The following is a 26,221-nucleotide window of genomic DNA, read 5'->3' as shown; positions in this document are numbered from 1 at the left end:
ATCACTTGGCAACCGGGAACTGGTGGCTGCAGCCACCACCTACCAGTTCTTCCTGTTACCCTGTGCCCTTATCTGTCATGGGCCCTTTTCCACCCAGGTAGAGAGGGCCTATTGGGGGGTGGGGCAGGGAGGCATCTCCCACCTGCTCCCTGTCTCAGCTTCTCCCAGGACTCCCAGGTCAGAGTGGGACCCTTGCTGATGTAGGTAAGTCTACAGAAATACCTTGATGGACCAAGGGAGGCATAGAGAACTTCTAGTCCAGAGAATCTTCTCACTTGTTCCCATGGGTGGAAGATGCTGGGGACAGGATGGATAGAACACAGACAGGCCCTCAGGGGACTTACAGGCTGGTGCAGAAGACAGAGCTTAGCTCTATTCTTTCAATGTACTAATGCCTTTTCCAAACTGACTATTGAGACACAGACTTTCTGAGGCACAGATCACCCTTAGCTAAGGTGGGAGGACCGCAACAGATGTCATGTCCTGTCTGTTCCAGCAGTCGCCAAGAAACACCAGAGAGCCACTTTCTCTGAATTCTGTAACGCTCTACCTGAGGGCTTTCCATAATTCTAGAAGTAGCTCTTACCCAAGTGAAACACTACCCCAATTCTCCAATCCTGAAACATCTCTGAGATCTTTCATACTCTCTCCTCACTGTTTGCCAGCAAGTGTGAGTTTCAACTGCTCTCAGAGGCTTCTCAGGTACCTCTTTTAGTCCACCCCTACTGCTAAGTCCTGAAATCAGCTCTCAAATAAGCCACTCAGGCTCCCAACAGAATCTCCTGTAGCCTAGGATGGCTTTGAACTCATTGACAATTTGAGATTGGCCTTAAGCTTCTTTTCCTCTGCCTCTTCCTCCCAAGACCCAGGATTACAGACATAAGCCACCATACCTTCAATAGTGGCTTTTGCAGCCACACTCAGACAGGCAATGGCATATAAAAGAAAAGGGAAGCTGCAAGCCATAATCAATGGTATGCAAAGCACTGTGGGACCAAGGGGTAGGGGCGGGAGAACTGGTGGCTTAGGAAGCAAGACCACATTGCCAAAAGACAAAACAACAGCAGGAACAAGATAAAAAGGATAAGCAAAAAAAAAAAAAAAAAAAAAAAAAAACATTAAAAGCACTACTGAAGCTGACCAAAAGTCCAGCCTGTGTTTTACTATCATCATGAACCAGCAAGCGTAACATACTTCAGTGATAAACTGTTCCTCCTTCCTGGAGCTGATAGCTTTGTCTGCTGCATGCCTGCCCCTTTGGCACACCGCCAGACTCCTAGAGCACAGCGCGGAGCAGCTCTCAACCTATGCTGTGTCCTTTGATACAGTACTTCGTGTTATGGTGACCCCCTCCAACCATAAAATTACTCCATTGCTGCTTTCTAACTGTAATTGTGCTACTGTTATGGATCGCAATATAAATATCCGATTTGCAGGATATCTGATATGCAATCCCCGTGAGGGTCATGACCTCCAAGCTGAGAACCACAGGTGTAGAAAGTAGTTAAAGATGAGGAGGAAATGAGAGTGGCAGTGTTGACTCTCCAGTTACGCAGGGATAGCTACACTGGCCACTTTGCCTTTACACATGCTATACTCTTTCACAGGTGCATTTCTTCTTTATTCTGCCATGAGAGTTCTATGCAATTGGCCATTTCTTTATCCGAGAAACCCTTCCCAATCCTCACTTGAATCATATACTTCCTGTAGGCCTTGTGTAGACCTCTAAGCACCTCCAAATGACAGATTTCAGATGGGATTGCTTTTTGACTGTTAGAAAAGCCACTACAAAGTTCCATCGGGGCAAGATCTATGGCTTGTTCACCTAAGCATGAGAGCTGAGAGAAGTCAAGATCATTGTAACCAGGAGACCAGGAAATGAAAGGACACTTGGAGGTGGTATCAGAAAGGCATGGGGCCTCTTACAGAGTAAGAGGGTGACAGACCTAGAGTGAATTTCTTCTTTGTGGTGGGAACTCTTGGCGGCTTGGGTCTAAGGAACATGATCTTGCCTGTGTTTTTCAGAATCTCTCTGGTTATAGGGTGCAAACAAGGCTGATGTCAGGCAAACAAGCGAAAAATGACAATGACTTGGGTCATGGTACCAACCAACATGGGGAATTTTATTTGACTACAAAAAAGTATTGGACTTCAAGAAAGGTGGAGAAACAACAGGTGGTTAAAAAAATCTTGATGGAAATTGAGGAACAAGTGGTTGATATTTGTTAGTTGTCTCATGGGCTGTGGTTAAAAGCTGTGTTTTCTTGGGTGAAGTCATTTCAAGTCTCTTTCTGATCTTTTTGTCACTTATAAAATGAGGATGGGTAATAGAATATACCCCATGAATTTGTTAAGAGAGGTTTTGGTACAGAATTTAGCATGCAATCAACATACATATAAATGTTATCCTAGAAACCAAATTACCAGTTCCCAGGAGTACCTCTATTGCTCATTGGCTGATTGTGACACGATTTCCAAATCTATGTAGTGGTATAGTACTGCCATCAATACCAACTTATAAGATTGGATCTGGAGAGTTCGATAAATGTATTAAAATTTAGCATGTAGAATAAAGTGCTACCAGGCAAGCACTGCAGACATGCTAATAAATTACTATGAAAGCATCTAAGACAGATTGCCTAAATTCTTCCCCGGCCTAATGCACACTCCACTTCGCAGATGAGAAGTCTACTGTAATTGGCAGTAGGCAGTCTCTCCCCAGGAATGAACAGCCTGACACTCAGCAGTTGGTCCTGTAGGTAGACAGGCTTTAGGATACTATGCCCTAACGCCAGCGCTTCCTAGCGGAACCTTCTAGTTCGGCACTGGTGTTTCTAGCCCGGAGCGCCCACAAAGTCAGCAGCTATTTCCGGTGCGGGTTTTTCCGTTTCCGCGTTTTCGCGCAGGTGCACACAGAGCCGAAAGCGGAGGCAGCATCCAGAGGCGTCGCTGCTGCTCGCGGTCCCGCTTCTCTTGGGCGGAGCGGCTTGCTGCACAGTCCCCTCCTTTTCTTCCTTCTCCACAGAAGCCGCAAGCATCCATGGCGGGCTTGGAGGTTCTCTTCGCGTCGGCCGCGCCGGCCATGACCTGCCCGCAGGACGCACTCGTCTGCTTCCTGCACTGGGAAGTGGTGACAAACGGCTACTATGGCTTGGGCATCGGCGACCAGGTACGCTGCGGAGCCGGCCTGGGTGGAGGGGAGTCTGAAACCAGAGGCCCAAAGGCCTGTCCTGACCGTGCCAAAGCCAGGGCCCGAGGCTTCTGACGCCGCACTTTTGCGCGCCTGGCGCTGGTGCCAACACCTGGCACAGCGTGTGTGTAAACTCGAGAACCGGAAAAGCGTCCCGACACCGCTCAGCAGTCGCTTAGGCCGTGTTGTGTGGATCTGACTGAAGACAGGCTAGTAGCTTCCTCAAGGTCCTCATCCACTAATTTCCTCAGAGCATCTGTCACACCGTCGTGCCGTGGAATACTCAGTGCTACCTACTCAAGTCTACATCTGGATCCAAGCACTGGCGTGGCAGTGACTTTTGACCCACGCAGCCATATTCTAGGACCCCTTCTTCACCACTCAGCATGATGGATCAGCCACAGCCCACTCATTACACATCTACAGGCCAGACTACTAGAAACAGAACCTAGGTAGCACTTCCTAGCAACTACACATAAACCTTGACTGTGAGCGTCTTCCCTTAACTGTCTCACCAGAATCCCAGCTACTCTCCCATCTCCAGATTCAGCCGCTTAACCAATGATTCCTTGCTGACACCTCCTTAGCATCACTAATTCTGTGCCCTACTGTTCTCCTTTTCTCTGCCCCTTCCTTATAATCCTCACCCTCCTTGTCTGCCTGCAGGTTTTTTGGGTGAACTGGCCCTGGTCCCCTTACTGCCCTCTCATTTGCTGTCTGCTCCATCAGAGGAAATATCCTTTCAGCCACAGTCCCCACATACAAACACTTGGGGATTCGGGACTCTAAACCTGTCCCATGTGTCACTGTCTTGGCATTCATAACTCAGACCAATTCTGGAAAGAAGGCTTCCTTCACCCCTTGGATCTTACGGTGAGATTTTAGTCTTCCTTTCATTTCTAGCTGCATCAGTTTCCAAACCCCTAAACATTTTTAGCTTCTTAGCTATCTGTCAGTCTTAGGACATTTTCTCTCCTAACACAGTTTTATGGACCCCTTCTCAGACACACTTTAACATCCTGAGCGGTTAACCAGGCATGGCCCTGCTGTGTTCCATTCTTGTCTGTCCTATATAAGTAAGAACTCAGACCACTCAGCCCCTTTCACACTTTACCCTCATCAGAAGGAATCAATACACAAACTTTTTATTCATTTCTCTCCTCTCCCCTTTCCCATCTTTTCTTCTTCCACACCTCGAGTAGCTCCTCAGGACTAGAAGATGCAGGATCCAGACATCGTTGGGAAAGACAAGGAGCCTGGGGAATGGGAGTTTTGGAAAGCATTGCCTGCCTACCATCTGTCTACCTGAGTACTAACTCCAGCATGCCCCTAGAGGGGACAGTGTTTGGATTCCAGACTAGAATGCTGTGTTTGTTTCTTGCTGCTCATTCTCCTGAAGTTCTTTCAGGGATCAAGTTGTCCTCCACTCTCTGCTGATGGATATGCTTTTTCAGGGTAGAAGCTTAAAAAAAAAAATCAATCAATTAAAAATTGAGAGGCTATTAACTGTTAATTTATCTTTAGAGAATTTTATTTTCTATCCTGGGACCAGCAAACCAGTAATGCTTGCCAGACTCAGAGGGTATTTGTGTTATCTCTAGCTGCCTCCAGCCACCCACCCTCTGTGGTGATAAGAGGCAAACAAAGCATGCACTTGGCTGTGTAATATCCACTCAGCAGTTAAAGAGTGACTGCCCACTTTTTCTTTGGTTTTGTTTCTAGTGCTATAGAGCTGGGCTTGTAATATTTGATTTTAAAAACATGTTTGTTGACTTGAACAAAGATCAGGCATTGATTGGTTTCCTTATTGAGGACACGGCTGCTCCCCATAAGAGCTCTGTAGCTGTGTGAGATGATGTCAGTGGAGGGCCATGGAGAAGGCCATAGATACAAGTTAGAAAATTTGGCTTTGTGTTGTGAGAATCTGAAGCTTATAAAGAGAAAATGACCCGTTTATGTGTGCAGTGTTGTTTGGTTGGTTGCTTTGTAGCCCAGAGGCTCTGGGGTAAATGGCCATTAAAGAATGTTTCTAGCCTCAGGATTCTGCCTGAATCCTGAGTTACCTTTACGTCCTTAGGGCCAGTCTGTCTGGGAAGGATCTCCAGCCTGTCCTGCTCTAACCTTTCATAGGTCTCAGCCCCTCTAGGCCTTAGAGTTTTCATCTGAGGGAGTTAAATGATACATATGTTGAGTAGACATATACTTTGGTTACCTGCCAACCATACATAGCCTTCTGGGACACTTGATATTTTATATCACAGTGCAGAGGGCAGCCACATGATGTTTTAGGCATGTCTGGCTTCTGTTTTCTGTGAAGCGTCAGTCTTACCACAGTGAGGCTGTGAGCTTTTCCTGACCCCAGCGATTCTTTCTTGCTCTGGAATGAAGGTGTTGAGTAGAACAGGTTGTCTGTAAGCCAAGAGAGGTTGCTGGTAGGGCCAGTGCTGTCCATGTAGGACAGGAGAAAGTCAAAGGTCTTGACTGAACATGGGTAAGGTCAGCCAGCCCTGCCTTAGATACCCCCAAGTAACCCTTGAAATCCACACCGCAGTAGGAATTTATCCAGTAAGGCAAGAGGGTTTCTCAGGGCTGTGGCTAGTTTCAGTTTTGTTTTCTTCTTACTCTCCTGTCTCTGCTGAGGCCTCTAGTTTCCTTTTCGCCTAGCCAAGTTTGATTGGAATCCTCTGGCAAAGGGTTCCCAAGCACCAGGGGTGGCCTTCCCTTGCCCTTGCTGTGTAAAGTCCTGTGTGTGGGCCTTCATCAGTGTTCTTCATCTCTAGCTTCACTCTGTCCCATCCCACCATGTTCTCATGAACACAGCTTCTGGTCATGCTGTTCTGTGTTGACAATATAATGTGTGCTTTTTAAAGTTTGTTGGTTTTTTTTTTTTGTTGTTGTTGTTTTTTGTTTAATAAATGGTATTGGACTGTAAACTTTTTCCAACTCTTCCTACTCCCCCTGTAAATGCCCACTTCGTGAATTCTCCCTCTGTACTCTACTCATAACCCATGGGGTCCAGTTAGTGCTTCCTGACAGAATGTTGCTTATCTTGGTGATTTGCTCTTATAAAGGTGGTGTTTGAGTGCTATGTGCTTGTGTCCAGAGGAGGGTGTTTCATAGAATTACTCCTTCTCCTGGCTCTTTATTGCCAACACACAAAGGGGCATACACATGCATGAAGTTTTCTCTAGAATACTATAATTAAATCTAGTGTGTTCCTTCTGACTGCAGTGTAATATGCCACTGTCAGCATAATGTACATTTTACCTCTGCTTCAGCTGCTCAAGCTCCGACTGGGATGAAGGTTGACATTGCTTATCAGGCTCCCATGTCTCCACAGCTTCCTTCTAGGAGGACGTTTGAGTCTTGGCTCATACGCTAACCTAATACTAAGTACTGCTAAGTACTAAGTACTGCTAGATGGAATCCCAAAGGACATGTGTAAGTTTAAATTCCTAGAAGCAGTGTCTGAAGGTGCACTCATGCCTAGTCAAACTCACAGCCCTAGGCTGGTGGGTGAGTGTGACCTTTATTACTTCAGCTGCCCTCTGATAGCTCGTAATTTTGAAAACAAACAAGATTTATATGGTTAGCTGCTCTTTTCGTTGTTTGTTTTCCAAGCTTTTCCTATGTCTGGTTATTAATTCTTGTCATTTGTGCTTTCTTTTGGCTCTAGTGTCTGTGACTGAACAGAAGCTCTAAGTAGCCTCACAAGTGGCACTGTGTCTGTTTTAGTGGTCCTGTTTAAGAACTTCATTCCCTCCCTGAAAGTCACTGCTTGTTTTCACTGTGACTTGGGACTATTCTCATACTTTAATGTATGAAAGGGAATGTGCTGGTTGCTTGGGGTTTGTTTGTTTGTTTGTTTGTTTTTGATTGGGGGGGACTTTTAACACAAACTAGAGTTATATGGGAAGAGGACTCTCATTTGAGAAAGTGCCTCCATAAGACTGATAGTAAGATAGTTAAGTCTGTAGGCCATTTTCTTGACTAATGATTGGTGAGGGAGAGACGGCTCAGCTCACTGTTTAGTTTGTCTTGGGGTATATATGAAATCAAGCTGAGCAAGCCAGGAAGCAGTGTACTTCCATAGCTTTTGCTTCAGTTTCTGCTCCCAGGTTCCTGCCTTGACTTCCTTCTATGATATATTGTGGTGTAGAAAAATAAATTAAATAGAAGTAAATAAAAATAAACCCTTTCCTCCCCAAGATGCTTTTGGTTATGGTGTTTTATCACAGCAATAGAAGTCATAACTAAGCAGGGAAATCTTAGAATTGTTAAATAAGGAAAGAAAGGATACTATCACAGTGAATACACAGATACATTTTATAGTCCACCAGATTGGCAAAAACAAACAAGTAGATAATAGCAATCCTGCAGGCCGTGTGTAGAACCAGGAGCTCGCATATTGCAAGTTGAGAGTGCCTATCACTATTTGGTACACAGTTTGCTTTTATCTTATGAAAGTTCATCCTCCGAGCATACCACATGTGTGCCAGATGTGTACAACAATGTGGCTATAGCAGCATTGTTTATAGTGGGAAAAAATCAACTTCTAATGAACTTGTAATGTCCATCAGCCAGTGAAATTGTAAATCATAGCATATTCATTTGGTGCAACAGAGTATAGTTGTGTATGTAGATCAGCTACGGAATGCTGATCACCTTCCCAAAACAACATTGGATAAAAAGGGCAAGGGGTGGGCTGAGAAGCTGGTTCAGTGGGTGAAGTGCCTACCCTGGAAGCATGAGTACCTGAGTTTTCATTCCTAGTGCCCATATCAAAGCCAGGTGTAGTGTTGAGTAGAGGAAGAGACGCGTCCCTGGAGCTCATTGGCCACCCTTCTGAGTCACTGAGCTCCAGCTTTAGTGAGAGACTATGTTTCAGAAAATAAGGTGGAAAGCAGCTGAATTCAAAAGCATTGGAATGGGTAGATGGATGGATAGATACGTTTATATATTTGACTATATATTTAGTTTATTTAATGTTTATGAGTGGTTTGTCTGCATGTATGTCTGTGCATCTTGTCTGTCTGGTACCCACTAAGGCCAGAAGAAAGCACCAGATCCCTTAGGACTGGAGTTACAGATGGTTGAAAGCCTCCATATGGGTACTAGGAGTCAAATCGGTTCCTCTAGAAGAGTAGCCCAGCTGAGCTGCATGTAAAGTAATGTAATGTGAAGGAAAAGTGATAAAAGTACAAAAGTAAGCACACACACAGAATATTGGTTGTGCACAGGCTTTAGTGATTAATGCTTAGTGACTGATGACCTGATGACACTGAACTTCCTATGCTAGTGATGACTACATAAATATCTATTTTACAACTTTTAAATCTTGTTTGTATGCTACATTTGGGGTATATAGTCATGATTTTTATCAAACCACCTCAATCGGTTGGAGAGTCTCTGTTAGGATCTGTGTTTTCAGTCATTTTGTGATGCTATTACAGATAGCCCTTGGTGTGAACTGTGGAAAACACTGCATTTAATTTCACACTGGTCTTATTCTTGTTAGGATGATAAAGTAGAGAAATGATTATTAAGCCAAGGCTGTAGTTATTTTAATCTTTGGTGGTTCTGGGAGTTAGGTCCTCATACATGCTAGGCCACATCTACTACTTAGCTCTATTCCTAGCCCATGGCCTTAGCTTCTTGACAGGTTCCTCTTGTGTTGTCATCAAGGCAACCAAATAGCTGAATAAGAGTGTTAGTTCCCAGACCTGTAACTAGCTGTGTATCCCTGGACACATGTGATGGAAGGGATGGGATTAGGTTATGGATAATATGTTCCTTCATATTTTTGCTTCTGAGGCCAAGATCTTCCTGTTCTCAAGCCTGGTATCTTCTCAGCCAGGTCCCAATGATAAGAAGTCAGAACTACTGCCAGCTAAGTGGAACAGCAATAAAGAACTGTATGCTCTCCGGTATGAGTCTAAGGATGGAGCCAGAAAACTCCTTCTGAAAGCTGTCTCTGTGGAGAATGGCATGATCATCAATGTGCTGGTGAGTCTGAACTCAGGTTCTGCCTATGGTGTGGGATTGAAATACCTGTTTAGAAACTCATTTTAACAGTGAATTCAGAAATGTCCCCAGAGTTTTTACCTAGCAATTCCACTTTGGGCATTTTTCTCCTAAGATGAAGAACCACAGTAAATGTAGAAGAGCTTTGTGCACAAAGGTATTCATTGCCTGTATTACACAGAAAAGGAACTCCCTGTCCACTGACAACACACGAGATAAAGGCTGCTGTAGTCCCAGCATCTCTTAGTTTCGTAAGTAAGAGACATTTCGTTTCTTGCTCAGGAGACTGCCCCTTCCATCACATTACACGCTATATATACCCTCTGCCATCGTTCCTGTAGCCTGCCCCTCACCCTGTCTCCCCCCCCCCCGTGTGTGTGTGTGTGTGTGTGTGTGTGTGTGTGTGTGTGTGTATGTTCAGCTGTGACTATCTACCCTACCCTCCAGACATGATTCTATTTCCATTTGGTACACACCACGTCCTGTATTTATGTACTTATCTGTGCTCCGCTCTGATGCTTGTGTTTCCCTGAACTGTGAACACCTTGAGGTAGATGACTTTCTTTCTGTTCCATTTTGTCTGGTTACATGTGTTCACAGTGTCTAGCTATATTATTTGTACTTGATTTTTTCCATTCAACGTGTTTGAAGGTCTTTACATAACACATAGATATACCTCATTCTCTTTCATTACTCTGTATTACTTAACTGTCCTTTCCCTTATTGATGAACATTTAGTTCTTTTCTAAGAACTGGTATCTTAGGTGCAAACAATTCCTTTAGGTTAATTTAAACAGATTAAAAGAATGGAGATAGCTCATTAAAGTAGGCTCAAAGCTAGGCTTCCGAAAGCATAACCCAAACCCTAGAAACCACTGTTGCTTGCCCCCTTCAGGCTGGGTGTCAGTTAGTATTCAGTCTACAGTGCTCTGTGCTGTGTGCTGCTCCCTTCCTGAGCAAAATGCCTGCCCTTAGCTGGGCCTGTGTTCCTATGTGGCTCCAGATGATGGTTGTGTATTCATTGGATACCTCAGTTCCTTGCCCACCTTCCCCTGTTACCAATAAACTGGAAAATATACCCCATCTCTCATTTTCTGTTTTCACTTTTCTAGGAACATGGCACACAGCAGGTGGCAGACTTGACTCTGAACTTAGATGATTATATTGATGCAGAAGACCTGAGTGATTTCCACAGGTACTTCTAAAGGATGTCTTTTCCATGAGAAAAGGCAGAGGGACTCGGTAGCAAGAAATAAGGAATGGTATCAAAGTCCCCAGAGACAAGTATGGTCAACAGAAGAGCTTGCCTTAGGCCCAGTCAGTTCTCAGTTCCCTCCCTTTTACATTTGTTTGTTTGAAGACAAGACCTTTATAGAAAATGTCTCATGAAGCAAAATCATGCATTTAAGAGTCCACAGATGCTACAGTGGCTACATACTTGGGACTAGACTAACTGCCTCAATCAAGAATAAGGCCCCTAGGGACCAGCAAGTGGCTCCCTGGGTAAAAATGCTTGCTGGTAGAGTTGCTTGTGCACAGGCATGATAACCTGAGTTCTGTCCCTGAGTCCCATAGTCTGCAGGAGAAAACCATGACCATGGCCTGCGCGAGCGTGTGTGTGTGTGTGTGTGTGTGTGTGTGTGTGTGTGTGTGTGTCACTTTTAAAAAAGAGTAGGTTCCTTAATGAAAGTATGCTTAAATCAAGTACTTCATTCTACTCCCAGCTTTTTTTTTTTTTTTTTTTTTATTTAAGAGTCATTTAGTTCCTATCTGCTCAGTGTTCCCACTGTTGTATAGCACCAGAGAGGTACCTCAGTTATAAGCCATATACCTACACACATTTCCTCCATGTTAGGGTCACTCTTAGTGTTGTGCAGTATGTGAGTTTGGGCATATGCAGCGTTTCAGTGTCATAGAGCACTGTTTTACACTATAGCATCCTTGTGTTCTTCCTGTTTGTTCCCCTCCCCCACTGTCCTTGAGAAGCATTGATCCTGTTGTATCTGTAGTTTTACCTCTCCAGAATGTCAAGGTTGGAAAGAGTCCATACAAACTGTCTTCCCAAGCGGCTGTGCTGCTCTGCATTCCTGCTGTCGGTGAATAAGGAGAGCTTTTGCTGCCCACACCCATGACACCGTTTGGCAGCATAATAGTGGCTTTGCATTGTTTTAAGTGTAGCTCTCTAGAGGCAGGGTGTGGGTCTTCTTTCTTGGGCTTATTTCTCTGTGTAGCCCTTTGACGAGGCTGTTCAGATCCTTTGCTCAGCTTCAATTTAGATGGTTCCCTGGCTCACTCAGTGTTAAGAGTTGGTTGTGTACTTTGGGTGGCAGTTCTTCATTGCTCAATTCTCCGTGTGTTCTCCCTGTTTGTGGAGACATTCTGCTGACTTCCTAATTTTGAAATTTGTAACCTATAGATGAGAGACAGTTTGCAAGAATACACAATGGATACCCATTTAGCCATTACCAGGATTAACCAATTTTTAATTGTTTCTTTTGCTCAATTTTCTTTGTTGTTTTATATTCTTGAACCATCTGAGGGTTATTTACAGACTTTATTTACTTTGTTTAAATTTAATTTATTTAATTTGTCTGAATTCTGCAGCATGGAATAACTGTGGGGGGTGGGGGAGAAGAAGAAGGATAGCCTCAGGAATAAGTCCTCAGTTACAACAGGGTCTCCTTGTTGTTTTGCAGCTGTGTACACCAAGCTAGCTGGTCTACAAGCTTCAAGGATTCTTTTTTTTTTTTTTTTTTTTTTTTTTTTTTTCCTATTTGGCTATAGGGTCAGTAGAATTGCAAGTGCATGCTGCTGTGCCTGGCTTTTTTGGTTCTAGGGTCCTCACACTTGAGTGGCAAGTGCTTCATCCTTCTAACACCCCGGCCTAAGCTGTCTCCTTAGACTAACAGTTTCATAAGAATATCATCTTTCTCCACTTTAAAACAATGATGACACTTGGGAATATAGCATCAGTATATCATTTAAATGCAGTCCATATTCTGATTTCTGCACCTATCCCAACAGTGTTCTTCAGAGCTACCCATTACATTAATTTTTATGTCTTTTTAATTCATTTTAACTAGCATAGTTCCTAGACATTTTTTTCATTTTCTTGTTTTTTCAAAACTTGAAGTAAATGTGTATGTGTCTGTGTTTGTGTCTGTGTTTGTGTTTATGTCTGTAGGGATCTTGCTAAGTAGGCCAGGATCCCTCAACCTCCATGGCAATTTGTTCTCCATTTCTAAAATTTTTTCACTTCAAACATTTTATATAAATAGAATTAATATGTAGTCTTGGGCTTGGCATTTTTACTCAGCACAATACTCTTGAGATCCATCTAAACTGTACTGTACTTCAACTGTTTGTTCCTCTCGTTTACTGAGTGTACTTTATGTTTTATGTACAACAGTTGATTTGATCACTCACTGGTTAAAGGATAAGTTAAATGACTAGATTGTGTCCAGTTGGGGCATTCACAGATACTGGTGCCATAGCATTTGAGCACAGGCTGTGTGTGTGGTTGTGCTTTTTATTTCTGTGTGGAAGACCCCAGAGTGCCATGGTAAGTTTATATTTGGTTTAGTTTTGATGTTTTCTGTACCATTTACATCTACTCTTGTTACAAGTGTGCCTACTTCTCTGCATCTTGTTCTAGCATTTTATTTTATATTATTTGTTGAATGTGCAGTCAACTCCAGTGGGATCATTAATTTGCATTTCCCTACTAGTGAATGAAGTTTTAAGGTGTTTTGTCTTTTGGGGGCAAGATTTTCTTGGAAATTTGTCATAGGCAAAAAGTTTCATTCCTCACCTTTTAATCGCTATGATTTTCTTCTTTCCCCTTTTTACAGTGCCTGTAGCTTCCAGCATTGTTAAATAAGAATTGCCAGAGAGCTTCCTTGTCATGTTCCCAGTTAGGGGTAGAGGATTCGGTTTCCACCATGGATTGCATTGTTAACTATGGGCATACAGCAGATGCTCTTTAGTAAGCTGAGGATTGTTTCCTATCTTCGCAGTTCCTTTGTTAGTGTGTTTTTATCATGAGTGCATTTATCATGTTGTTTTGTGCTTTATCAGTTGGTATAATTACCTGATGTTTATTTCTTATTTGTTAAAATGGTGGGCAACACTGATTGTGAAAACAGTCTTGCCTACCTAGAATAAATGCTTTGTTTATATTGTATGATTTGAGAAAAAAAAAAATATATATATATGTGTGTATACACACACACACACACACATATATATATTGGTTTTGAGACAGGGTTTCTCTGTGTAGCCCTGGCTGTCCTGGAACTCACTCTGTAGACCAGGCTGGCCTCAAACTCAGAAATCCACCTGCCTCTGCCTCCCAAGTGCTGGGATTAAAGGTGGGCGCCACCATTGGTCGGCTTGAATATATTTTTAAGATCAATTTTAATATTTTTGAGAGGTTTTTGTTTTGAGTTGGTAAAGAAATTCTGGTCTGTAATTTTGTTTAGTTTGTCAAGTTTTGATATTGACTAGCAGTGGCCTCCTGAGACATTTTGGAAGTGCTCCCACCTGTGCTTCTGAAAGTGACTATTTTTTTACAGTGAAAGTAAAGTTTTGTGACTAGGCTTTACTATATTTATGTCTTGAGAAATCTCTTTGGAGGCAGGCTATGTATTAGTTAATTTTTAAAATACCATGACCAAGGCAACTTACAGAAGAGTTTATGTGGGCTTTTGGTTCCAGAAGGCTAGGGATCCATCATGGACAAGAAGCATGGCACACATGCAGGCTAGAGTGGGATGCTAAGGGCTTACATATTAACTGCATGCAGGAACCCAAGAGAATATGCTGAGAATGGTGCATGGCTTTTGAAACCCACCCAGGTGACACACTTCCTCCTGCAGGGCCACATCTAAACCTACCCCAACACTGCTACCAACTGGGGACCAAGTATTCAAATGCTGAGACCATGAGGGAACATGTCATTCAGAACATTACAGTGTGGGATCAGCTTTTTCCTCTTTGATCCTTGCATCCTGGAAATAATTGAGTTCCACAGGTTCAGAGATGTTTGTTTTGAGCTCTGATGTGGTTCCATGTGGTCAGGGAACACTCTGTAGGATTTCAGGTGTGGAGTTTGCTTTATGCACCAGGACGTGTGGTTCATTTTAAAACTGCCAGTTTTTAAGGAGCCCTAAGTTCTGCTCACTTGCTCCTGTCTGATCTGGCCACCTCAGCTCAGCTGTAGCTCATGGTGCTTATTTCTCTTGGTGAGAAGGGACACCTGGTAGGGGCATCCTTCCCAGGATCTGGCTGAACTAAGCCTCAGACCCTGCCTTCATCCCAGGACCAGGATCTTGGTTCATCCTCCCACAGAGCCTTTCCTCCCATGACCCTTTCCATGACATGTGATGAACACATAATGAAGCTGAGGGAGGGGTGGCATGGGAACAGAGGAGCAGTCAGTCCAGGCTGTGCCCCTACCCTCACCTCTTTCTGATGGGGTGGTAAATGAGGAGGGGCAACTCAGATGCCTAAGAAACATAGGCCTAAATCTCGGAGACAGCGTCAGGCTGTTGCCCCCCTCACCCAGGTCCGCCGGACGGCCCGTTCCCACCATAATAAACAGTCCAAGCGCAAGGCCAAGACTTCTCAGGGCCGTCGCAGCCGTCTGTGCCATCAGAATACTGTACATGAGATTCCCAGCCAACTGCAGGAAGCTGATTTCTTGTCTCAATTTTACAGGACCTATAAGAACAGTGAGGAGCTTCGATCTCGGATCAGATCTGGAATTATCACACCTATCCATGAGCAGTGGGAGAAGGCTCGTTCAAGCAGTCCCCCTCGGGAGTTCCCACCTGCCACTGCCAGAGAGGTGGACCCACTCCGTATTTCCTCACACCATCCTCATACTAGCCGGCAGCCTACTTGGTAAGTATGGAGCCCCCAGTGTTCAGCCCATGTGTCCATAGTAGGATCCCACTGTCCATCCCATCCAGCTGTTGACCCTTCCCTGATCCCCAAGTATCTTCAGCAGACTTGTTGAAAGTATTGGTGTGTAAAGGTAAAAAGTAGAAATGTGAGTAGATCAGTGAGTTCTGGGGCTACTAATAGTTACTCTGACTACCAGCATTCTATGCAGCCTGTCTCCTTTCCCAAGCTCACACAGCCCCTGTATGTATAGGGGTTGGAGGCTGTACTCAGGTGAATCACAGTTACTCTTGTGTGGAGCTGTGAGCCATACTTTTGGGGGAACGCATAAGGACAGAATGCCATCCTGGAGGAGATGCACCCCAGTGTCTTTTCCATTTCACTGCATTTTTTTGTATACCCTCACCTCTGACAGCTTCAGAAGATGGCCAGAGTAGCTGCTTGAATGAATGAATGAATGAATTAATTAATTAATTAATTCCAAGGTGTTTGTAGATTAGTTTAGCAGCAATAGTCCTTGAGAATTCTACTCTGATGAAGGAGACAAAGACCAGGGAACTGTAGTCTATCTAGACAGCATGTCCTAGTCTGGAGCTGACAATATGGTTAAGACAGGGCTTGGTATTATAATAGGAAAACATTCACTGTGTGGCATATAATAAGAACTCGGTGTCAACTACCATTGGCTTTTTATTTTTATGTTGGCTAAGAGTTGTATACTTTTGGTTAGTTGACATAGGTAATCAATTAAATTCTTATAATTAATAATTGGCAAATCAACTTAGTGAAATCTTTTAAAATATTGGCTCCTATAGAGAGAATGAGAAATAACAAAAAGTACTTGAGAACTCTAGGAACTGCTTGTGCTGTAAAATCTACTTGTTTCATGGAAGGGGACAGGCAATATGGCCTGCCTTAGGTCACTAGCCACTAATAAAGAAGCAGAGTCAAGGCTGGGGTCCAGGTATCTTCCTTCCCACCAGGTGCCCTAGCCATGTCTCAGTGTGCTTGCAAGATTTAAGACTAATTGCTGGACAGTTACCAAAATGGATTTTTTAGACCTGAAGCAGATGACCCCCATCACTGAATAGTTTGAAACAGTGCTAGCAACCTCTGCCCCTTCATACATGATGCAGACCTGTTTGACCTCTCACCTTCCACACCTTCATTATCCCTGCCCCACAGCTGGAAACCACCCTGCCCTCACACATGGATCTATTTTCTGAAGTGTGGAGTGGCCTGTCTGGAACTTGTCAGGGATGTTGGCTATATTCAGCTAAGAGTATAGCTGGAAAGGTTAGTCTACTGTAATGGATAATGCCAGGTGAATAGGGACTTCGCTCTCCTGAAGGCTCGGGATTACTAAAAGCTGTCCCTACTTCTGTACCTGTATGCACACACACATAAGAAGAAGAAGAAATTGAAAAGAAGCTAACTAGATTCCTTTCCTCTCTTCTTTGTTTTGTTTTATTTTTTAAATCTAAGTCTAACTTTTTGTTGTTGGTCTTTTCAATCTAACCCACTTATGTTAGCTCCATCTGTCTGCAAATAGGAAATTGTCTGCCTCAAATCATGTCCATTGTTTTGAAAACAAATTTCCCTCTGCTTATCCAGCTTCCCGAAAAGTAAAGCTTTAGTGTAAAGCTCTTATTTAGGTCATTCTAAATTTATTTTTGATCCTTAACAATCTGCTTTACAAATGATTTTTACAGTTTGTGTTTTGCATCTTTTTAATAGTCTTGTTTATTAAAATGTTAAATATGTCTTTTTTTAGTATTTGCTAGTTTATTTTACTAGCATGCTATGATTTTCCTGGCCTCTGTATATGCATGGAATATTTCAAGCATTTCAGGTCTTCACTGAAAGTAGCCCTAAATACTCCTCTAATTCTGTACCTATCTGCACGCACACACACTAAGAAGAATTAAATACATTTTAAAAAAGAAGATACCTTGATTCCTTTCCTCTCTGTATTTGGTTCCCCCCACCCCCTTTTCTCTTCCTTTTTCTAGTGCTAGAGATGAAACCAAAGGCCTTGTACATACTAATATATGCTGTACCACTGAGCTACACCCAGCTGGATTCTTATTTCTGCTTGTGTATTCAATCATTAAGTGCTGTGGTTGAAGGTGGCACAGGTTTGGGGGATAAAGAGTCATAGTGTTTAGCTGTAGTTGGCAGTAGGGCCTGAAAATGAGGTAAAGTCTCATGCAATAGCCAACTTTATTTAGAGTATCAGACAATTTATACTCAGGGTTAAGAAGAATCACATATATGGTGATCAATCATAAGGATAAGCCATACATGGCAAAAAAGTGGTTTTCCATGGAGGCTCATGAATAACAACAGCTGAAGTAAACTCCCATCTACTACACCTCTACCTGGGAGGAGCACAGAAGCACATTCCAAAACCAAGTCTGTGTTTCAGAAACACTGAAGTCACAAGATTCTTGTTCTCTGAGACTTTTCTCACAAGCTCTCAGAATTCTCACACGACTCCATTCTGGGGCTGTGTTCTGACGGTAGAGTAGGAACCTTTTCAAATATTCTCTGTAGTTACTCTCTGCTGTTACACTAAGCACTGATTGACAAGTAGTAATTTTCTTTGAGTTAGTTGCAGTATTGAATTTTCATCTTTATCAGTGAACTTTCTTTGTGTCTTCGTATCATGTCAAGCCCTTTGAGTGGATCTTTTTATCCATTATATTGAAAGATTATTTGAACATTTGGAAAACACGAGTTCTCAGATATATAGATCTGCTGAAAGCTCATATGTTTTATTTAAATATATCAAAAATCATATTTAAAACTTACTAAAATCAAAAAGTACTTGGATTTTTGTCACACAAATGGTAAATACAAATTTCCAATTTGCTAGTTTTTACTTAAAACTTTTATTTTCTGCTGGGCATGGTGGCACATGTCTTTAATCCAGCACTTGGGAGGCAGAGGCAGGTGGATCTCTGAGTTTGAAGCCAGCCTGGTCTACAAAGCAAGTTCCAGGACAGCCAGGGTAGTTACACAGACAAACCCTGTCTTGAACAAAACTAAAAAAAAAAAAGAATTTTTTTTTCATTTTCTAATTGGTAACATATACTGCCTGTTGTTTTCTTTGAGTTAATATGTTCCCTCCTTTGAAGAAAGTGTCAAGTATATAGTCACATCTGAATAGCCACAGTTTGTTATTCTTTCAGGTAAAAGATGATTTTCATTAAAATATATCTATTCTATTTATAGCTAAAAACAGTAGCACACACTCTTTCTAGAAGGGCTTTGGTACATGTTATCTTCCTCAGTGAATCACAGAATATAAAAAGACATGCTCACAGATAGATATTAGAAAACATCCTTGAGTATAGTTAATATACCCAGTAAGACTCCCTTGGAAAAAAATAATTTTTCTTTTGCAAGAAGATGTTAGTTGAAGATAGCTTCTTGGTTAGGATGGGGGATTGTGTCTGTTTCCCCCCTTGCTGTACTGGGAGGACCCTATCAAGCTTGAACGTGTGCGTAGGCCCTGCATGTGCTGCCACAGCCTGTATGAATTCATATGTACATGAGTCCTTTTGTGTCAGGAAGATAGTTTTCTGGTAGTATCTGTGTTATCCATCTCCTCTAGCTCTTGAAATCTTTCTGTTTCCTCTTCTGAATAGCTCCCTGAGTCCCGAGGGCAGATGTTTAGTGAAGATGGCCCACTTAGCACTGAGTATTCCAAAACCTCTCACTCTCTGAACATTGTCCAGTTGTGTGCCTCTTTTTAGTTCCATCTACAAGAAGCTGCTTCTCTGATCATGAGTGAGCAAGGCACTAATCTGGAGATATAGCCAAATGTCCTTGTAGGTCATTTTATTGCTTTGTTCCTTTAACAAAACAATCATTTTATTTGGTTTTCTCCTAGTCCCTTGGCCTATTTGTCTCAGGTTCTTGGCCACTCAACCCTGTTAGGCAGGGGTCCCATCTTGCAGAGTGGGCCTTAAATTCAGTCAGAAAATGGTTGGTTACTCCCATGTTTGTACCACCATTGCGCCAGTACATCAGATTAATTTTTTGTTCTTTTTGTTTTACTTTTTGTTGTTAATTTTTTGTTTTTGTTTTTTTTGAATCAGAGAATCTTGACTACTTTGATTTTTTTTTAAATCTAGGGATAGCAAATTTAGTGCAATAATATTCTTATATTGACTATTGGCTTATTCTGCATATTCCAGATAACATACTGTAGTGTTTTGTATATGATTGGCCCAAGGAGTGGCACTATTAGAAGTTGTGGCCCTGTTGGAGTACTTGTGGCCTTGTTGGAGTAGGTGTGTCAGTGTGGGTGTGGGCTTTAAGACAACCATCATAGCTGCCTGGAAGTGAATATTCTGCTAGCAGCCTTCAGATGAAGATGTAGAACTCCCAGCAGCTCCTGCACCATGCCTGCCTGGGTGCTGCCATGTTCCCGTCTTGACGATAATGAACTGAACCTCTGAACCTGTAAGCCAGCCCCGGTTAAATGTTGTCCTTGGTCATGGTGTCCACAGCAGTAAAACCCTAACTAAAACACATATTCCATGTGTTTACCCTCTTAGATCTGTCATTTTACAGATAAGGAAATAGATTAATGTATAATATACAATTCTTCTTAACCAAGAAGAATCAGAACTCTTGTGTTTAGTAATAGAAGGATATTGAACACTGCTTATTGAACTCTCTGTGTAACAGGGATCATGCTGTAGTAAACAGTATCCTTTAATCTGTATGGCAACCCTCAGAAATAGATATTCTTGTCTATATTTTGTGGAAGAAAATCCTGGGCCTGGAGATTTCATGGCTTACCCTAGGTCATACAGCTGTTGAATGGTGAAACTACAGTTTGAACTTGAGTCTCAATCAAAAGGCTTTGCTTTTTCTTATCCTTAAGTTACTCTCTGTATCTATCATGTCAGGCACTGATCAGGGTTCTGCCAGTGTGTGATGAGATATGCCCCAGTAGTTAAGCAGCTTCCAGTTGACGAGTACTAATTAATTGCACCTATCACTCTCATCATATGTCTTTAAAACAATGACAGAAGTATGCCTGAGGTACAGTGAAGCAAAGAGAGCAGTGATCAACCTGAAGGACTGAGGCGAGCAGGCAAGAAAGAGAGACTTCACAAAGATAATGCTTGGCTACCATTTAAAAGTATATGCAACTGAAAAGATGACTCAGTGGTTAAGAGCACTTACTGCTCCTGCACAGGACCTGGGTTTAGTTCCTGGCACCCACATAGTAGCTCACAGCCATCCATAACTTCAGTTCCAGGGGATCCAGTGTCCTCTTCTGACTTTTGTGGGCACTAGGCATACACACACACACACACACACACACACACACACACACACTCGTACACATAAAATTTGTCTATATTTTTTTAAAAGATCAGTACAAACTTGATGCTATTCAAAGTGATTAGTTTTTATGGTCAAGTTTTTATGACCATATTAAGTGTAAAGATAGTATCAGACATAATCTTTTTAATTGCCAAATAAGAGAAAGGGGATAGGCACTGTTATTACCTGTATAGAAAAGTGAGGCACAAAAGGTGACCCAGAGTAAAGCAGCTCATGCGTGTTGGATCGAGATTCAGCCCTTTTGTGTTCCGCTTTGTGACATGTGTATCAGCAACTTTTTCAGAAGTGCTGATGATGGTCTGGATTAGTCCAAGAACAAAAGCTTGGTTACTTAGAGGAGCATGGGCTGTGCACAGACAGCTACTGCCCTGAAGAAAACCTCTGCCTGTCTCCTACTTGAGTAACTGCTGTTCTATTGCCTCAGGGAAGGGAGGAATCCTGTGTTCATGCTGTCTACTGCATGAAGCCTCTTCAACAGTGGTTCTCAACCTTTGGGTTGCTACCTCTTTGAGGTTAAATGACCCTTTCACAGGGTCACATATCAGATGTCCTGCATATGACATATTTACATTACAATTCTCAACAGTAGCAAAATTACAGTTAAAAAGTAGCAATGAAGTAATTTTTTTGGTTAGGAGTCATCACAACGTGAGGAACTGTATGAAAGGGTCGTAGCATTAGGAGGATTGGGAACCACTCCTGTTGAGCCTCGCTTCTCTGTGAAGGAATGTTGGTGAGCACAGCTTGTGGGAATCCTTTGAGTAACGATAGCTTCTGAGAGTTCAAATGGGCCATAGCCATGTCATGCCAAAGGACAGTAAGAGGCTGACACGGGCAGGAAGTCAGGGAGTGGTGACAGTTTCTGTCAGGGAGAGTATATGGAGCCCAGCTACTCATTTGGAAGCATGCCTGACTGGGCATAGAACCCAAGGATGATGCCAAGGATGATGCCAGGGTGATGCAAGTCTGTTTCTAGTTTAATCACTGCTGTCCCTTCTTTGAAGCTGTTCCTGTCAGCAAGTCCTTTCTTGTCCTGAAATATGGTTTACCATTATTGTGCCTTCCTGGGTATTATTGTTAGACTTAAGGTCTTAAAAGTTAGAGATGCCCAGGCAGTGGTGGCATATGCCATTATTCCCAGCACTCAGGAGACAGAGGCAGGAAGATCTCTATATATTCAATGCCAGCCTGGTCTACAGAGCAAATTCCAAGACAGCCAGGACTATACAGAGAAACCCTGTCTTGAAAACCAGTCAATCAATAAAATAGCAGAATTAAAAAAAAAAAAAAAGTTGGGGATGCAGAGACTTTGTGACAGGCTGCTGCCAGCCCGCTGTAAAATCTTTTACTCCAAGTCTAGAACAAAGTGTGTTTGTCTTGTAGTAAGGCTGGGGAGTACCTACCTACCCAATTGCCTTGACGGCCTGAGAATATAAGTTATTGGGATGGGTCTAGCAACTCTGCCTCTCCTGGCAGTTTTGAGTATACAAGTTGTTTAGTGGCCCTTGCAGCTCCCCTCCTTTGTTGTGTTTTTGTTTTTCCTCCTCCCACACTGGTCGGGAGAGAAGAGTGGAAATGGTGGTTCCTTGGGAACCTTTAGTTATGCTCTTCACCCATTCTCAGTTTTGCTCTGGCATGCTCAGAGAAGGAAGAACTTAATCCTTTGGAGGAAAAGGGGAAATACTAAAGATTGCAGAGGTTTATGGCCAGTGGCCATCCAGCAGGCTGTGGTGCAAAGATTCACAGTAGACAGTGGGATTGAAAGTGTGCAAGGACTGTGATGAACAGAAGGTGGAGAAGCGCGTTCCACACTCTGGCTCCACCTGAGCGGCTTTTACACTTTAGCTGCCAGATTTTGCTTTTGAGGTAATAGTTTATGTATCCAAGTTCTTGACTCTGATGTAAAAGTATGAATACAATAGACTATATCTGGAGGTTATTTAATAGTTTATCTTTATTCAGACCCTGCCCTTTATTTTAACTTTTTAAAGATTAATTTTTTTATGTGTTCGTGCTTGTGTGAGTGTATATGTACCTCATGCATGCAGGCAGCCATAGAGGCCAGAAGAAGGTGTCAAATCCCCTGGAACTGGAGTAACAAGTAGTTGTGAGTCATCTGATTTGGTGCTAGGAACCAAACATATGTCTTCTGCAACAGCAGTATGCTCTCTTAACTGCTGAGCCATCTCTGCTGCCTTGGTTTTAGCTTTTAATTACTTTATGTATATATGGGTGTTTGGGCTGCATGTATGTATGCCATGTATGACTTATGCCCATGGAGGCCAGCCAAGGGCACCATATGTTCTGGAACTGGAGTTATGGGTGCTTGTGATCCATGATGTGATGCTGAGAATTGAACCCAAATCCTTTGGAAAAATAGCCAGTGCTTAACCCCTGAGCCGTCCGTCTCTCCAGCCCTCCCATCCACCTAGTTTTATCTTTTGTTCAGCTCTTCATATTATTTCCAGTTTAATGTGACCAGTGTTAATCTCTGCTAAGGTCCACTTTCAAGTATTCCTTATGTTGTGATCTTTTGAAAATTTCTTCCTTGTCTGGGTTTCAGTGTGTCTCCACTGCATCAGCTTCAAGCCCCTGGGAGCATAGGTGCTTGGCTGCTCTGGGAATTGTGGTAATTGTCCTTGTTTGTTTCAGGCGTGATCCCCTGAGCCCATTTGCTGTCGGGGGAGAAGACCTAGACCCTTTTGGGTGAGTATTTCTGGGGAGGCAGCGGCAATATAATTTGCTCGGTGGCTTGCAGCCTGGCTCACCCCATGTTAGAGCTTGGAGTGAAGGAGGTAGTCGCTTCGTGGCTGAGGAATCATGGCTACTTTTTGTGCTCTGCCATACCTCGAGCAGCTCAGAGAAAGAACTGGGACCCTCATTTCTCCAAAGAAGGATGGCAGCCCTTCCTGGATAAGAATCATAAGGATGCAAAAGGAAAACCACACAATGGGCCACAGGCTGTAGAGTAACAGCTCAGGCTATTTAATGGTTACCTTATTCCACAAAGGGAGTATCCTCTAATTCTCATCCTGTATCCAGCAAAGGTTCTATAGCCTCAGCTCTGCACTCTGTTCTCTGAGTGAGTCAGATGAGGTTTGACTCCTGCTGAAGAGTGACCCCACTTTTTAGCATCTCAGTTTTAGATCGTAGGACTCACTTAACTCTACAGAGCGGCTCAGACAGTGACCTCAGCATGTAAGGAACATTAGCCTATTCATCCCAGCTTGAGTGCACAAAGTCAGGTCTGTGGAACTCAGTGAGGGACAGAGAATGTCAGGAGCCAGACTTGGACAACCCACAGGCAGTTAGCAGCTGTGCTGAGGCCCCTAAGGAAAGAGCAAACCTCATCGTGGCCATAATGTTATTGCTCCTAGACTCAGGATAATACTCTGCAGAGCCGGAGAGTTCTACATTGATCCTGGCCAACTCCAGCTCCGGTTCTTGACCAGTTGATCGTACTAGGTGTAAGACATGGCAGAGATCTCTATTCTTGTGGGCTTACGGCATCCTAACAGAACTCTGTCTGCTGCTGCAGGCCCTTTGGCTTCAGCGGTGCACACACGTGTGTGCTCTTTGTACTCTTGCTCACTTCTGACCTGATCTCATGTGTCTTCCTGGACCTTTGAGAGTAGTCATCCTGGTCAGTTTTAATTCACTATACACCTGTCTCCCTTCTTCAAGGGCAGTGAGTCTCTGTAACATCTGCTTACCCAGCTTCCTTCCTGTCTCAGGTGTCAGAGAGGTGGCATGATTGTGGATCCCCTAAGATCTGGCTTCCCAAGAGCACTTATTGACCCATCCTCAGGCCTCCCAAATCGGCTTCCTCCTGGTGCTGTGCCCCCAGGAGCTCGCTTTGACCCCTTTGGACCCATTGGGACCAGCCCATCTGGGTAGGTATTCATTCAGGTATGCTGAGAGGTGGGACTTGATGGCAGCCAGCTCAGCTCAGCTTAGTTCAGCATTGCGGCCTTAGGTTTCTGGCTCCAGGCACAGTTATGCTGCCTCCCTGGAGCCTTCTAGTTCTCTCCTCACCTTCTTCCCTTGGTGTCTTAGTTATCATTGCTGTAATGAAAAACCATGAACAAAAAGGATCTTGGGAGGAGAGTTTATTTGGCTTACACTTCCACATCATGGTTCATCATTAAAAGAAGTTGGGTCAGTAACTCAAAGAGAGCAAGAACTTGGAGACAGGAGCTGTGCAGTGGTCATGGAGGAGTGCTGCTTGCTAACTTGTCCTCCCTGGCTTGCTCAGCCTGCTTTCTTACAGAATCCACCAGCCCAGGGGTGGCCCTACTCACAGTGGACTGAGCTCTCCCCATCAATCACTAATTAAGAAAATGCTCTACAGGCTTGCCTATAGTCTGATCTTGTAGAGGCATTTTCTCTCAATCAAGGTTCCTCCCTCTCAGATGACTATAATTTGTATCAACTTTATGTAAAACTGTCCAGCACACTGGTGACCCTGCAAGGAGGATTGAGGGAAAGGGATAGTTATGTCAGTAATCCTTTAATAGATGAGTAGGGCAAGGCCAGGATACTGGGTATTTGAGCCATGGTAAGATTTAGTTCCAGGCCATCTGGCCCTAGAGTTCGTGATCTTAAACTCCATGTCACTCTGTGGGCCTCCTCCATCCAGGGCATGTTTCCTGTGAACTCAGCCTCATCCTCCAATTCACTAGACCCTCTTTACATTGCAGACCTAATCCTGACCATCTTCCCCCACCGGGCTACGATGACATGTACCTGTGAAGGCCTCAAGAATGTAACATCTCAGCCTCCCTTTCACTCTCCAGGAGCTACCACCACTGACCCCATCAGCGTCTGTGTTCTTGTGGGCTTGGGGCAGAGGAATCTGCCCATGTGTTTGCAGGCCTGCTGGGGTTGCATCCCCAGCCCTAGTCAGAGCCGAGGTGCCTGCTGCAGCACCCCACCAAGCTGCATATAGGCCCCAAGGAAAAATGAGTGTGTCTCAATCACCAGCTCCTCCCCACTTCCAAGGGAGACTCCGGCAACATCAACCCTCCACCCGATGCAGTCACGGTCACAGCGCTATAAGAACAGAACGCATTTTGGATGTTATTATTAAGAACCAAATGTCAATACAAAATTCATGTTGCCGGTCTTCCACTCTCCTTTTTATGTTAATGCACAAACTCTTAAGAGTTTGATACTTCATAGGACTACAGGATTCCTACAAGGGCATTCTTCTCAAGCACCCCCTCTTTCACAAATTACTCTTGGTCCTGACATCACTAAGATGAGCCCTCCCCTCCCCCCATGCTTTCTGGGTGTAAGTGTGACTAGAACCCATGAGCCACAAGGATGATTTCACCAAAGCAGGCACACTAGGAAACCTGCTGCTCCTCCTGCTGTCATGTCAAGCTAGCGTGAGCAAGCTCCCTAGCTGCCGAAGGATCCCATGGGTCAGGCACTGACCACCTTGAAGCTCTAGAACATTCTGTGCTCTGAAGCCACAGACCAGGCAGAGACAAAGACAAGACATTCATTGTGCATCAACTTCATTGTTGAGGGCTGGCAGATGGGAGGTTAGGTTGGGTTTTGTTGGTAATTGGGTACCTGCAAAAGGGCTTAGGGCACTTTGCTCATTAAAGCATCCCTTATTTATGCAAGGAAGCATTTAAAGGATCAATGGCTAGAACTCTCCAGATAGGCTTGGGAAGGCACATAACTTGGACTGATTAAGGCAAACAATCGGCATAGTGTTTATGG

General features: G+C 43.5%; 1 protein-coding gene across 4 annotated transcripts; it reads left to right on the top strand.

Annotated features, from left to right (window-relative positions):
• Nucleotides 1-25,613, top strand: Psmf1 (proteasome inhibitor subunit 1). 4 transcript variants are annotated; one of them, XM_076929962.1, is made up of 8 exons: nt 1-204; nt 3,026-3,169; nt 9,044-9,196; nt 10,327-10,409; nt 14,933-15,118; nt 23,141-23,194; nt 24,223-24,381; nt 25,189-25,613. In XM_076929962.1, exons 2-8 carry the CDS (start codon nt 3,041-3,043, stop codon nt 25,238-25,240), a joined length of 816 nt encoding a protein of 271 aa, XP_076786077.1. In that variant the 5' UTR covers nt 1-204; nt 3,026-3,040; the 3' UTR covers nt 25,241-25,613. The 4 variants fall into 4 exon arrangements, with proteins under 4 accessions (XP_076786077.1, XP_034350517.1, XP_034350518.1 ...); XM_034494626.2 differs by lacking the exon at nt 1-204 and having other exon boundaries at nt 2,898-3,169; XM_034494627.2 differs by lacking the exons at nt 1-204; nt 3,026-3,169 and adding an exon at nt 3,240-4,063.
• Nucleotides 25,614-26,221: the final 608 nt, after the last annotated feature.

Source organism: Arvicanthis niloticus, chromosome 2 (genome assembly GCF_011762505.2).
Source record: "Arvicanthis niloticus isolate mArvNil1 chromosome 2, mArvNil1.pat.X, whole genome shotgun sequence".
NCBI lineage: Eukaryota > Metazoa > Chordata > Mammalia > Rodentia > Muridae > Arvicanthis > Arvicanthis niloticus.
Note: the sequence above shows the minus strand (reverse complement) of the source record. Positions and strands in the feature narration are given on the sequence as shown.